The sequence below is a fragment of the Bubalus kerabau genome, chromosome 1 (assembly GCF_029407905.1).
Source record: "Bubalus kerabau isolate K-KA32 ecotype Philippines breed swamp buffalo chromosome 1, PCC_UOA_SB_1v2, whole genome shotgun sequence".
NCBI lineage: Eukaryota > Metazoa > Chordata > Mammalia > Artiodactyla > Bovidae > Bubalus > Bubalus kerabau.
In genome coordinates this window covers 93,363,972-93,377,270 of record NC_073624.1, presented here as the reverse complement: position 1 = coordinate 93,377,270, position 13,299 = coordinate 93,363,972, and the positions used below count along the sequence as shown (strand labels likewise).

General features: G+C 36.0%; 1 protein-coding gene across 2 annotated transcripts in view; it reads right to left on the bottom strand.

The window, feature by feature from the left end:
* Nucleotides 1-3,790: 3,790 nt before the first annotated feature.
* ATF1 (activating transcription factor 1) overlaps nucleotides 3,791-13,299 on the bottom strand; it is a 65,045-nt gene continuing 55,536 nt past the window's right edge. For both annotated transcript variants that reach the window (XM_055583439.1, XM_055583443.1), the window contains 3 exons: nucleotides 9,806-9,988; nucleotides 9,559-9,718; nucleotides 3,791-4,699 (listed from right to left, as the gene is read on the bottom strand). In XM_055583439.1, the coding sequence (XP_055439414.1) occupies nucleotides 4,555-4,699; nucleotides 9,559-9,718; nucleotides 9,806-9,988 (488 nt within the window). In that variant the 3' untranslated portion in view covers nucleotides 3,791-4,554. The remainder of the gene's footprint in view (nucleotides 4,700-9,558; nucleotides 9,719-9,805; nucleotides 9,989-13,299) is intronic.

The window sequence follows — 13,299 nt, the reverse complement described above, 5'->3', positions numbered from 1 at the left end:
GATATGTTATTTATGGGTTCATGTGGTAAAGATAAAAACACGGACTGGTTCCATACTGAATTCATGATAGTGGTTTCCTTCGGGGAGGGAAACTGGACTAGGGAAAGAAAGATGAGGAGTTTATCTGTGCGTTTTTTCTTATTCAGAAAATGAGCTGAAGGCAACAAAATGTTAACATTTATTAATTCTGAATGGTGCACGTACAAGGATTTGTTATGTTAACTTGTGTAGTTTTCTATGTCATTTTTAAAGTTTGTAAAACTTCTGTGATTTTTAAAATGGAGGTTGCCATCTAGTGGACACATTTAAATAGAACGTTAAAAATCTGTGCTATTCTAGTGCAGATTCAGTGAAGCTTTTCAGGCTTTCCAGCACATGTTAAGAAGGTACGCTCTAGATTAAGACCACAGACTTGGGAGTTGATCAAACTTAGGTCCAAACCCTAGTTTTGCTATTTACCAAGTAACCCTGGGTAGAATATTAGTTATAGAATCTGCCTGCAGTGCGGGAGACCCGGGTTCGATCCCTGGGTCAAGACGATCCCCTGGAGAAGGAAATGGCAACCCACTCATCTTGCCTGGAGAATCCCATGGACAGAGGAACCTTGTGGCTCAGCTGGTAAAGAATCCGTGGGTAGACCTGGCTCTGATCCCTGGGTTGGAGAGGGTAAAGGCTGGAGAAGGGAAAGGCTACTCACTCCAGTATTCTGGGCTGGAGAATTCCATGGACTGTATAGTCCATGGGGTTGCAGAGTCAGACACAACTGAGTGACTTCCACAGTCAGTGGGGACACAACATAGTGACTACCACAACAATAGAGCACTCCTTTAAACTGGGTAAGGACTGCCCTAGACTGGGGGTACAGAAAAGCAGAAGATGCAGGCTCCCCTTCAAGTTTAAAATAAAGGTGTGTGTTGTTGGGGGTAAGGGTGTATGTGTTGTTTTATAGTGAATGGTTAGAGGTTAGGTTTAAATCCCAGATCCCTAGTTATTAATACTCATATAACCTTAGTTAGATATTAATGTCATCCTGTGAGACTGGTACTTACCTAAGTTCCATAAGAGATACAACTCTTCCTTGTCTGCCACTCTTCCTGTAATGCTTGGCATGTAAAAGGCCTTCAATAAGTATCTTCAGAATGAATGTCTACTTTAATAGTTTCTTATGCTGGTGGCTCAGACGGTAAAGTGTCTGCCTACAATGCGGGAGACCCGGGTTCAATCCCTGGGTCGGGAAGATCTCCTGGAGAAGGAAATGGCAACCCACTCCAGTATTCTTGCCTGGAGAATCGCATGGACAGAGGAGCCTGGTGGGCTACAGTCCATGGGGTTGCAAAGAGTCGGACACAACTGAGCGACTTCACACACACACATGCATAGTAATTACTCAATAAATAGTAGATGTTAAGGAAATGGTAAAACTGTTCATGTTATATATATAGGTAACTCAATTTTGTAATAAATGTATATTTATATTTTAAAACATATATACTTATTGAAGGCAGCAAAGTATCACATATATCCATCAATTTTGAGGAAAAGGATCTCAACCATGAAATGGCAAAGACTTGGTCTCTAATCCCTGTGTTTGCTGTAAAGAAATGTACATGAATAAAAAGGGACTGAGTTACCAGAATCTCTTAAAAAAAGAGTTAAATGGCCTACACCTCCTTCAACTGACTCTCAAAGATTTCTGCCAAGGACTTCCCTGGTGGTCCAGTGGTTAGATCCCACCCTTCCACTGCAGGGGGCGTGGCTTCGGTCCCTAGTCAGGGAACTAATATTCCGCATGCTATTTTGCATGCTGCATGGCATGGCCAAAAAAATATACTTCTGCGAAACACTCCCTAGAGTGGGCTTCTGAATTCTACAACCTTGATTTAAGTGTTCCTTTACTTTCTTTATAGGAAAAAGTTTTGAGGGAAAAAAGGCAGTATTTATTAAAAAATGGTTAAAAAACAAATTTGAGTAATAGTAAATAATACGATTACTGCAATTAGACTGTGATATACTTTGACATTTTGTTTCACTATAACCTATGACTTTTCCTTTAACTTAGTCAAATTCACTCACTTTGTATCATTTCAGCATCTGGGAATCTGAATTGCAATTATAACTTTATAATTCCAAGGCATAATATATGTTTTAACTGGAGAAAAACACAGCCAGTAACTTTAAAATAGTAATTGCTGAATGAAAAAACAAATATGTTAAGATTTCTGAAGCTTTAACACATGTCCATTCTTCACAGAAGAGGAATAAAATTAAAGGGATTTTTTTTTTTTTTTTTAAATCTTATATGCTCAAGGATGCATTTGTGGGCAGTAATGTTATTTCCATCAATGTAACAAACTGTAAGTGATAATTTACTTATAAATTCAACAGTAAATTGAACTAAGGAAATAATTTCATTGGTCTCTCAAACTTTTGAAATCTTAATTTCAGGCCTGTAGTATAATCACCTTTAAAGTGTCATAAGCCTTATAAATTGGAATGCATTTATGGACTCCTCAGTGGCTTGTCCAAGCCTGTTACATACAGCTTAACTACATAATGTGAACTAGTGAGCAAGACCCTACACCAGAAATATGTAGGCTGTGGAGAGTTTACAATATTTGTGTATGTCCAGTTGCTAAGGCACTAAGAGCTAGGCTACTGGAGCCAAATGCAACATCCACCCAATAAATTAACTTTTAAAACACTCTTGATATAACCCACTGACCCCATACCCCTAATATTCTTTAGCCTGATGGGGCCACTGTTTTGAGACTCAGGCTTTAGAATAGTGATAGAAGTAATTTCACTGGTGTTCAGACTTTTCTTTCTTTTCATAAACTGCTGAGAAATCAACAAAAAAAAGTCCCATTTTAAAAGATCAACAAAAAGTCCCATTCTAAAAGACCCTGACCCTGTTAATGAAAAATTTTATTAGAATAGATTTATCAATTAAAATTTCTACATGACAGGCCCCTTAACCATGTCCTAAACACTTGTAGAACAAAATATTTAGCTATCTTTATTATAATTGGTTCTGACTGAAGCAAAACATTTAAACATATCCCCTTCTTAAAATAGGTTGTGCAGCCCAGATTTGTAAATTTATCATTTCAAAACTAGGAATGCACTATAGTTAGTATAATTAACAAAATGGTTATCAGGAAGCTTGTCATTCATATATCAAGCAATGTATTTTATATTCAGCAAACTTAATTTTATCAAATGTCCTTTAATTTCATACACAACAATATGATACATATTGTATAAGAAGCGCACAACAGTTTTGCAGTACAATTTCAAAGTGTATACAAATTGGAATACAGAGGTTGAACAGTGGTGTGCTGACAGCATTTCTGAACCTTGGATAAACTGCATACAAAACTTACAATCCAAATATCAGCCAATCTGGAAACTTTGCTTCCCATAATATAAAAATGATACTTTGAGATGCAAAATATTTTTTACTAACAAACTATATAAACATTTAAAATAATCATTAAAAACTTAACTTTAGAATTTATAAAGATTAGCTATAAAAATATATTGGCAGTCACTTTTCTTATAAATGTACCATTCACTACATTACAAAATAGTCTCTAACATAAAATTGCCTTAGTAACTGTATTTAGAATCTGATAAACCTTACATTAAACTGATTATAAAATCCTCTTGGAAAACTTTGGTATGCATCTTCAGAAGGTTTTCAAAATACTCTATCTTAAGGGCCTGTAAACATTCCATTCTATTAAAGCACAACAGAGTAAGTAATGTATATTCAACTGCATACAGAATATAGAATCAAAAAACAATTTATTAAATATTTGTAGAAAATCACCATTCCCAGAGTAACCAAAAAACTATTTTAAAAGTATCAAACTTTTAAACAATTCTTTTTCCATTCTGATAAAAAATGTTACAAAATCACCATACTCCATTCATGTACCTTAGATGTCTTTTAGGACAAGGCCTCAAAAATTGTTAACCTAGTCTCAAAACCCCTCCTGAGTCCAACAGACTTTTAAAAACCCATTTGAGACCTGACAACGGAACAAGTATATATAATCAAGATACATAATTTATATATTTAGTTATGTATTAGCTTTTCTTTTCTATTTGCAATGTAGAATTTATTGGCAGAAACAGAACACACACACACAATTGAAGAAAGAAAAATTTTAGGAAACAGAAATGCAAACCTGTAAGGGTAAACTGATTTATTTTTAAAGATTTGATTTACCAAATTTCATCTTATCTACCATTTTTGGAATATTGGCAACTATTGTTATTTAGAAAATTCGAATTGGTGAAAGTTCATTTCAAATGTTTCTTGAGTATGTTTAATTTTTACAGAGCTTCCAGTTGTGCCAGTAACTTCCTTGAGGTCTTTTTCCACTTTATCCTCTGTCACCAGATCTCTCGTGTAAGGTATTTTCTCTTTGAGTTGTAAAAACCTAAATAAAAAGCTTCATTTTTGACCTTTTAATTCATAAAACTCCACTAAAAAGAAATCCATCTAATTTTTAGGCAAGTCCACAAAAATATTTTCTTTCTTAAGAATCAAACACTTTTATTAGAATAAAGATCCTTCAAAGTTTTTAACTCTTCTATTAGAGTTTTGTTTTGATTTTCCAGAACTGCGACTCGATTTTCCAGGCATTTCACATATTCTTTCTTCTTTCTGCGACATTCTCGAGCAGCTTCTCTAAATATAAGCATTAAAAACCAATGTTAGAAAAAAGTTCAAATTCTTTAAATGGTAAACGTGTGCTGTGTGTGTGCTAAATTGCTTCAGTAGTGTCTGACTCTGCCACTCTATGAAATGCAGCCCGCCAGGCTCCTCTGTCCATGGAATTCTCCAGGCAAGAATATTGGAGTGGATTGCCATTCCCTTCTCCATGGGATCTTCCTGACCCAGGAATCGAACCGGCATGTATTATGTCTATTACATCTAACCTGCATTGGTAGGCAACTTCTTTACCACTTGCACCACCTGGGAAGCCCAGGTGAAAAAAGTTAGAAAAAAGTTCACATTCTTTAAATGGTAAATGCACTTCAGTAATTTTCCCTGGTCATCCTTTTTTTCCCCTCATTAAAACAAAATTAGGGTATCATCTATATACAGTGAGTGCAGAATTCAATTTGCTATGGCAAATGCATGCATGTACCTATATAACCCACACATCCATCAAGTCAGACATTTTTACTGCCCCAGAAGTCCCTCATGCCCATTCTCCCCAAGCAACTACTGTTTTGATTTTTTTTATCACCAGAGATGAAGTTTTTCCTATTCTATAACAGAACTTCCTTCAGACAACAGTTATACAGAATGCACTCTTGTGTCTGGTCTCCTGTCACTCAGTATATTTTTGAGGTTTATCCATACTCCACTGTATGGATATCATTACAATTTGTTTATCCATTCTGTTGAGCCATTTACTAGTTTTAGCTGCTACGCATGTCCTTGGGCCAGTCTCTGAGAACATATGTCCCATTTCTCTTGGATAAACACCAAGAAGTGAAATGTATGGGTCCTCTGGTTAACTTTGGACATATAAACCCTCTAAACTTCAATTTTTAATTATAAACAATGCTTTGATACTCAGTTTTGTACATGCCCTGTTAGAATATTTCTGTGGATTTTCATTGAAGTTTTATATAATATACAAAAAGTAGAAAAGTATTTTGAATTTTTTTTTGAACTAAAAACTGAAGATATTATTATCTGCAACTTGCTTTTTTTGACACATACTATTTTAATGATGTCTCTATATTGGTACACAGTTCTTTGTCATGCAGACATTTCATTGTTAATTTCACTTCCCTAACTACTAGTGAAACAGAACATCTTCAAAAGTTTAACAGTCTCCTCTGGGTCTGCTCTTATTTATTTGCCTGTTCATTCATACTTTTTGCCTATTTTACATTTAGAAATTACTAGAAAGACACACAACCTAAGAACTCTCAATGAATTATACATACTAACCCATGATCTGTTTCTACATAATTTTCTAATCTACCACTTGATTTCTGATATTTTTATTTCTTATATGATAAATTCTCTTTTTTAGTCTTTTTCTTGGCTTAGATTAATTAGAAACTACCAAGCACTATATATTCCTAAATTTTATTTTCAAGATTTTATTGCTTAATTTTCAGAGTTTTCTTTAATCCATCTGTAATTACTCCTGTATGTGGTATAAAATAGGAGTCCAATTTAATTTTCTTCTGGATGTGGAGTTGTGTATCATTTCAAAAACATATTCAACTTTTTTTCAGTTGGGTTGTACTTATTAATTCAGATGATCTTTATATTTTTTCAAAGAAATCTTTTTTTGGGGGGGCAGATATGTTGCTAGTATCTTCTATAGGTTTGAAGCTTATATTTTCAGTCACTTTCTTTTAATGAAAATAAGTTAACTGATTTTAATGAAGATTCATCAGTCTTTCATGTTAATTTTTTATGTGTGTGTTATTTTAAGGAATCTTGCCTACACTTGAAACTGTGAGATTATATATTTTCAACCTAAAAGTTTTTTAAAATTTCACCTTTCACATACTCTTTAATTTATCTGCTATGGTGTGAGGAAGAAATTTGAAATTTTTTCACATAAAGTAATATCCTAGCATCATTTATTGGAGTCCCTCCTTCCCCCAATAATCTGCCCTACCAAGGTTTCATGTATTCACCGATGTGTTTCTGAGCTCTCTACTCTATTTCACTAGTGATTTTGTTTACCTCAGTGCCAGTATCACATTATTTTAATTCACGGTTTAAACAAGATTTGATTATCTCCTCACCTTATTCTTGTCTGGAATATTTTGGCTGCTCTTGACCCTTTTTACTCTTCTATAAATTTTAGTATCAACTTGTCAAGTTCTTCAAACAACCTGTTTGGGTTTTGATTGGAACTGCATTGAATCTATGGATCAATTGGGGGGAAAAATAGTCATCTTTATAATACTGAGTTTCTGTATCTGTGGACATAGTGTATTTCTCCATTTATTTATTAGATCTTCTTTAATGTCTCTAAAAAACTATTTTCCATAAGTGTCCTGGACATCTTTTGTTAGATTTATTCTCATATATTTCATTTATTGATAATATAAGTATCTTTTAAATAACTATTTACCGAACTTTTTATTGCTGATGTGAAGAAGACAGTTGATCTTTGAAACTGATTTTATATCTAGTAACCTTATAAATTCATTACTTACAGTAATCCTCTAAATCCAATTTGTTTTTTTTTTAAATCAGGCAATCATACAAAAAATAGTAACAGCTTTTATTTTCTTCATTTAAATCCTTGTAATATCCCCTCTTTTTTCCTGATTTACTAAACTGGCAAGGATTTCTAGTATAGTGTTGAAGAGAACTGGTTCTTTTTCATTTCTAGAGAGTTTGAAGATTATTCTCCTGGATATTCTAAGCAAATGAATATATCTTTGCTAAAATTAAAATAGCAGTTTTACTTTTCTTCTCCAATTTTTATCGTTTTTATAGTCTCTTGATCTTTGATGATTTTCAATGACTTCCTTTTCTAAATATGAAAAACATGCTTCTTTCCGTCTGTCTTATTAGATAACGGAAGACTTCACAACACTCATTCTGTTGTCTGCTCTTTCTGCTGACTCTTGCTTCTAAAAGGCTGTGTGGTATTCCTCAAGACTCTGGACCCTAAAACCTGGACCCATGAATTTAAATCCTACCTCTTATCACTTACTGGGCAGTGTAACCTTGGTCAAGTAACTAGACTTCTCTAGGCCTCAGTTTCCTCAAGAAAATGGAAATAATTTTTTGTGAAAATGGTCTAAGGGCTTGGCATATACAACGGAGGCCTAATTCTTTGGGTATTCTGATTTTTCAACTTGTATTTGTTAGAATTCAATGTGTAGGAATTCTTTAGAGCCTGTGTTGAGGTTGCCTTCTCCAAGCAACTGGGGGCCCTATGAACCCTCATCCATTATTTATCTTTTTTTTTGGACTGCATTGGATCTTTGTTGCTGTGCGCGGGAGCTATTCTCTAGTTGTGGTGCGTGGGCTTCTCATTGTGGCAGTTTCTCTTGTTGCAGAAGACAGCTGTAGGGCGCACAGGCTCAGTGGCTGTGGCACACAGGCTCAGTTGCCCTGTGGCATATGGACCTTAGTTCCTGGACCAGGGGACTGAATCAGTGTCCCCTGCAGTGGCAGGCAGATTCTTAGCCACCAGACTATCAGGGAAGTCCTGATACCCATTTTTTAAGTTACAATTCTCAGCTTATGGGTGTAGATCTTCTTGGGTCTTGACCTCAAGGAAGAAAATCTTTGATCCAGTTCTCCAAGCTGGAGTCCCTACACTCTGTCCCTGGTCCCCTCTGCATACAAAAGCTATGCCAATTACAAAGATCTGAACTTATCCCCAGGAATATATAGCAGCTGCTTCAGTGCTTATTAACATCATGGTCCTGTGCTTCTGGTTCATTTCTAACCTCAACAGATCTCTTTCTGCATGCTCATCCAATCATGTAAAGGAATGGTTTTTATATTTCATCAAGCTTTTAAAAATATTATGCAGCTGAAATTACATTGTCAGAAAGAGAAGTCTCACTCTAGTAATTTTTAACAAGTCTTCTGGGTTTCCTAGGTACACAATCATATCATCAACAAAGAAATAGGATTCTTTTCTAATATTTACATGACTTATTTCATTTACTTGTCTTACTGTATTTGTTGGAACCTCCAAAACAAAAGATGGTCTCTGCCTTGTTTCCAATTTTATTTACAGTGACAATTGCTCCATTTTTAGTAAAACATTTTATCTTTAAGTAACTAAGTGTATCCATCTGCTCCTTTATGGTAATTTTTATTGCTCTAGAAAATTATCCTTTTATTCTGATTTTCTAACTTACTCAAGAGGATCTGAAAATAGAACTTTATTAAAATTTTAAAACTTTGTTGTAATCTGTAGCTATTTACCCTTTTTTGTTTCTAATATAGTTCATTGGTATCTTTTTTCTTCTCCCCTGAACACATTGCAAAAAGCTATCCATTAGATTATTTTTTTCAAAGAATTAGTTTTAATACCAGATGTACATGAGATGCAAACAGCATTGTTTAAAATATACAGTAAATGCAAGGTAATGTTTCTGGGGGTTAAATGACTACTACATTTTCACGATCAAAATTCATTTTTAAGAACTATTCTGTATCCATAAGTATACTAGGTATTATGGCAGAAACCTAGTAATTCTTCCCTATTCTTACTCTAGTCAACAAACAGCAAGCAGCAAATTATTATTTTCACTTAACTTTGTCAACCCAACAAGAACAATACTGTTTAAAAAAGTTTTTCTTAAGAGTGCTATTTGAAGAACACAACAGAAATGGAAGAGCTCTAGGTCACATATTAATAAGAGACTGTGCAAAGGGACTCACTAAGCTGCTAGAAACATACAAGACAGATTAACAATTAAAATAGAACTGATATAAACTCTTCTCATTTCTAACATATAATCTCAGTTAAAATCTTTCTGAGATTTATAAAAACGCTTCGCCCATTCTGATAGTATAATTTTACTACTTACCTGTTTTTCATCAACCTTATTTCTCTTTTCAGTTGGGGGTCATCTGTCTTGGATGTCTGAGATGTAAGGGTCACGGGAGACGTCATCACCACGGTCTGTGGTAGTGAAGTAGCTGAAGGTGTAGTACGGATCTGATATGTCTGCATATCTCCTGACGCAGCTGTGTGGTCCAAAGAATGAGTTAAAATTCATACGTGTCTTTGAAAGTACTCTGGAATGCTTTCCATAGATACTTAAGCATACTTACTTTGTACAACAACCTGGTTGCTGGGCACAAGTATTTGTTGTCCATCAGAAGTCTGTGCATACTGGAGAATTGTTGTACCTTGCTGAGTACTGCCTGAATTTGTCATGGTTAATGTCTGAAGGCCCTGTACTCCATCTGTGCCTGGACTGGCCAGCTGTAAGGCTCCATTTGGGGCAATGGCAACTTTAACCAAAGAGAAAACATAGCTAATGTAAGGCTATATAACATACTTATTACAAAGGATTGGCGAACAAAACAATCGCTTTTTATTAAAACAGGTTTAAATGCAATTTCACTTGATGACTGTTGGTTACTTTAAGTGAGCTACATGTAAAAGAAGGAAAATTTGGCATTTCTTGATAAAATTTTGTATTTCAGATAAAAGTTTGCACTAATCTTAGTCTTAAATTATAGAATAACTGGTCATTTTGGGCTCTATGGAGCACTACACGCTAATTGTTAATGTTGTCACAGCAGTTCTGGGCATGAGAAGGGGATACCACTGACAACTAACTTTTAAAGCAAAAGTAAGTAGAAGGAAAGAGTAACATAGTCTGTAATTTTTATTTAAAAGCATTAGAAAGATTTTATCTTAAAATTTTTTGACTAGGTAAGTGTGCCTATGGAATCCAGAAAGGATAAAAGGTTACATAATGAAAAAATAAACCTTCCTAGGCCTTCTCAGCTCCCCTCTCCAGTGGTGACACTGTTTCTAGTTCTCCTCAGCCTTCCCCTATTGCCACACCACATACTCCCATATAGTTTATAAATGACTTCAGAAAAGACATTCAAGTTTTTTAGATGTAGACATTTGTTTTAAATTTACAGTTGCAATTACTTTCATCTCTTTCCCTGTAACAGACACTACATACATACATGCTGCTGCTACTGCTGCTAAGTCACTTCAGTCGTGTCCGACTCTGTGCGACCCCATAGACGGCAGCCCACCAGGTTCCCCTGTCTCTGGGATTCTCCAGGCAAGAATACTGGAGTGGGTTGTCATTTCCTTCTCCAATGCATGAAGGTGAAAAGTGAAAGTGAAGTAGCTCAGTCCTGTCCGACTCTTCGTGACCCCATGGACTGCAGCCTACTGGGCTCCTCTGTCCACAGGATTTTCCAGGCAAGAGTACTGGAGTGGGGTGCCATCACCTTCTCCGACATACATACATAAATATATATAAAAAGGAAAAGTCTGGCCTTCCCTGGTGGTCTGGTGGTTAAGAATCTGCTTTGCAAGGCAGGGGACACCAGTTCGATCCCTGGTCTGGGAAGATCCCACAAGCCACAGGGCAACTGCGCCGGCCTGCCCCTGAGCCCATGCTCCATAATAAGAGAAGCTGCCACAGTGAGAAGACTATGCACTACAACCAGAGGGCAGCCCCTGCTTTCCACAGCTAGAGAAAGACCGCACGCAGCAGTGAAGACCCAGTGCAGCCGATAAATAAAAAATAAAATATATTAAAAAAAAAAAGTAAAGGGCCCATTATCCCTATTTATTCCACTTGCCATTTCCTACCACCCTCTTGAGGTAACCATTATTTTTGGTGCACATCCTTCCTGGCATCTCCCTATGCTCATATAGACTGATATATAATATCAAAATACAGGGACTTCCCTGATGGTCCAGTGGTTAAGAATTGCCTTGCAATGCAGGGGACAGTACCCTGCACGTTCATCCCCTGTCGGGGAACTAGGATCCCACATGCTGCAGAACAGCCAGGCCTGTGTGCTGCAGCGACTGAGCCCGTGGGCCACAACTAGGGAGTCCGTGGGCCACAACTAAGACCCAATGCATTTATCTATTCACACACATTACAGATACACATCCTCTGATTTATGCCAATGTATACATTAATACAGAATTGTTTTCATTTTTGCAATATATCTTCCTGTACTTGATTAACATATGTATTTACCTGGTTGAATTTACTCTCTATCTGTACTATTCAGTATAGTGGCCATGGGCCACATATGGCTATTTAAATTAATTAAAATAAAAAATTCAGTTCCTCAGTCTCACCAGGTGCTCAGTAGTCACACAGCTTAGGAGCTATTGTACTGAACAATGCAGATATAGAACATCTGCATCACCAAGGAAGTTCTGCTGCATCAAACTGCCCTTAATACAACATGTACTGTTCTGTACTTGGATTGTAACATATGAAATACTGGCCTAAGTTTCTATATAGTTTTCATAATAATAAACCATGTATCATAACTTTTGCTAATATGCTGTCTTAAATATTTGGGGAAATAATAATACATGTATGATTAAAAAAATTCAGTTTTGTTTAAAATGAAAAGTGAACCTCCCAACTGCTTCTAAGCTCTGCTCCTAAGTTTCCTTCCTTGCAACCACTTTTCCCAGTTTGTGTTCTCAAAAATATTCTATATATGTTCTTAAAATTACATGTTCATAACACATTTTACTGAAAGCCTACTATGTGCCAGACCCAATAGGCCAAGGTTATAGTTGTGAACAAGACAAAGTTCACTCCCTCAAGGAACTATATTCATAAATCAAATAAGCTAATCTATAATTATATATATTCTATAATTAAACAAATATACTTGAATGCATTTACATGTAATTATATTGGAAAAGTACCTAAGAAAATAAAGGGTGGAGCAATATATTTTAGCCACAGTGGTCTCTCTGAGGAGGTGACACTTAGGCAGAGCAAGAGTGAGGATGTAAGCATGTGAGGATCTGGGTCAAGAACGTGCAGGTGGTAGGGATGACACCTCCAAAGATCCTGAGGCAGAAATGAGCTTCATGTGTTTAAGCAGCAGCAAGAAAGTCTGTGTGGCCAAATGGCATCAAGTGGAGGAGATGAGACCAGAGTAGGCAAAGCCAGATCCTGAATGTAGGACTTGTAGGACTTATTCTAAATGTGTCAGAAAGCCACTGGAAGATTTTGAGCTGAAGTGGTGTAATCTAATAGACATTTAAAATAAACTGCTTTAGCTGCAATATCGAAAACTATCAGAGCAAGAATGGGAAGCAAGATAACTAATCGGATACTGCAGTAGTTCAGATGACAGTATAAACCCAGGTGGTGGAGATGGTGAGAGGTGGTTAGACAGGACAGCTGTTTTGTGGCAAGAGCCAATTAGACTTAAAGAACAGGGCTTATGAGAGAAGGGAGAGGTTATTTACAAATGGGACAGCACAAGTGAATTTCTTGGGGGTGATGAAGTATCTTGATTGTGGTGGTGATTAGGCAACTCCATCTGTCAAAACTCAGACTTACCCCCCAAATAAGTATGTAAGCTATGTATCACTAGCAAGCTGTGTGACTTTAGGGATAGTAATTGTCTAACTCTCTAACCTCAGTTCCCTCATAAATTGCTAACTGCCCACCCTAAAAAATTGTTGTAGGGAATAAATGAGATAATGCTAAAAAAGAACTCTGCATTATTTCTGACTCAAAATGTTACTTATTACCCTTTAATACTCATCACTATTAAAGCATGACAGTCTACACCAGCTT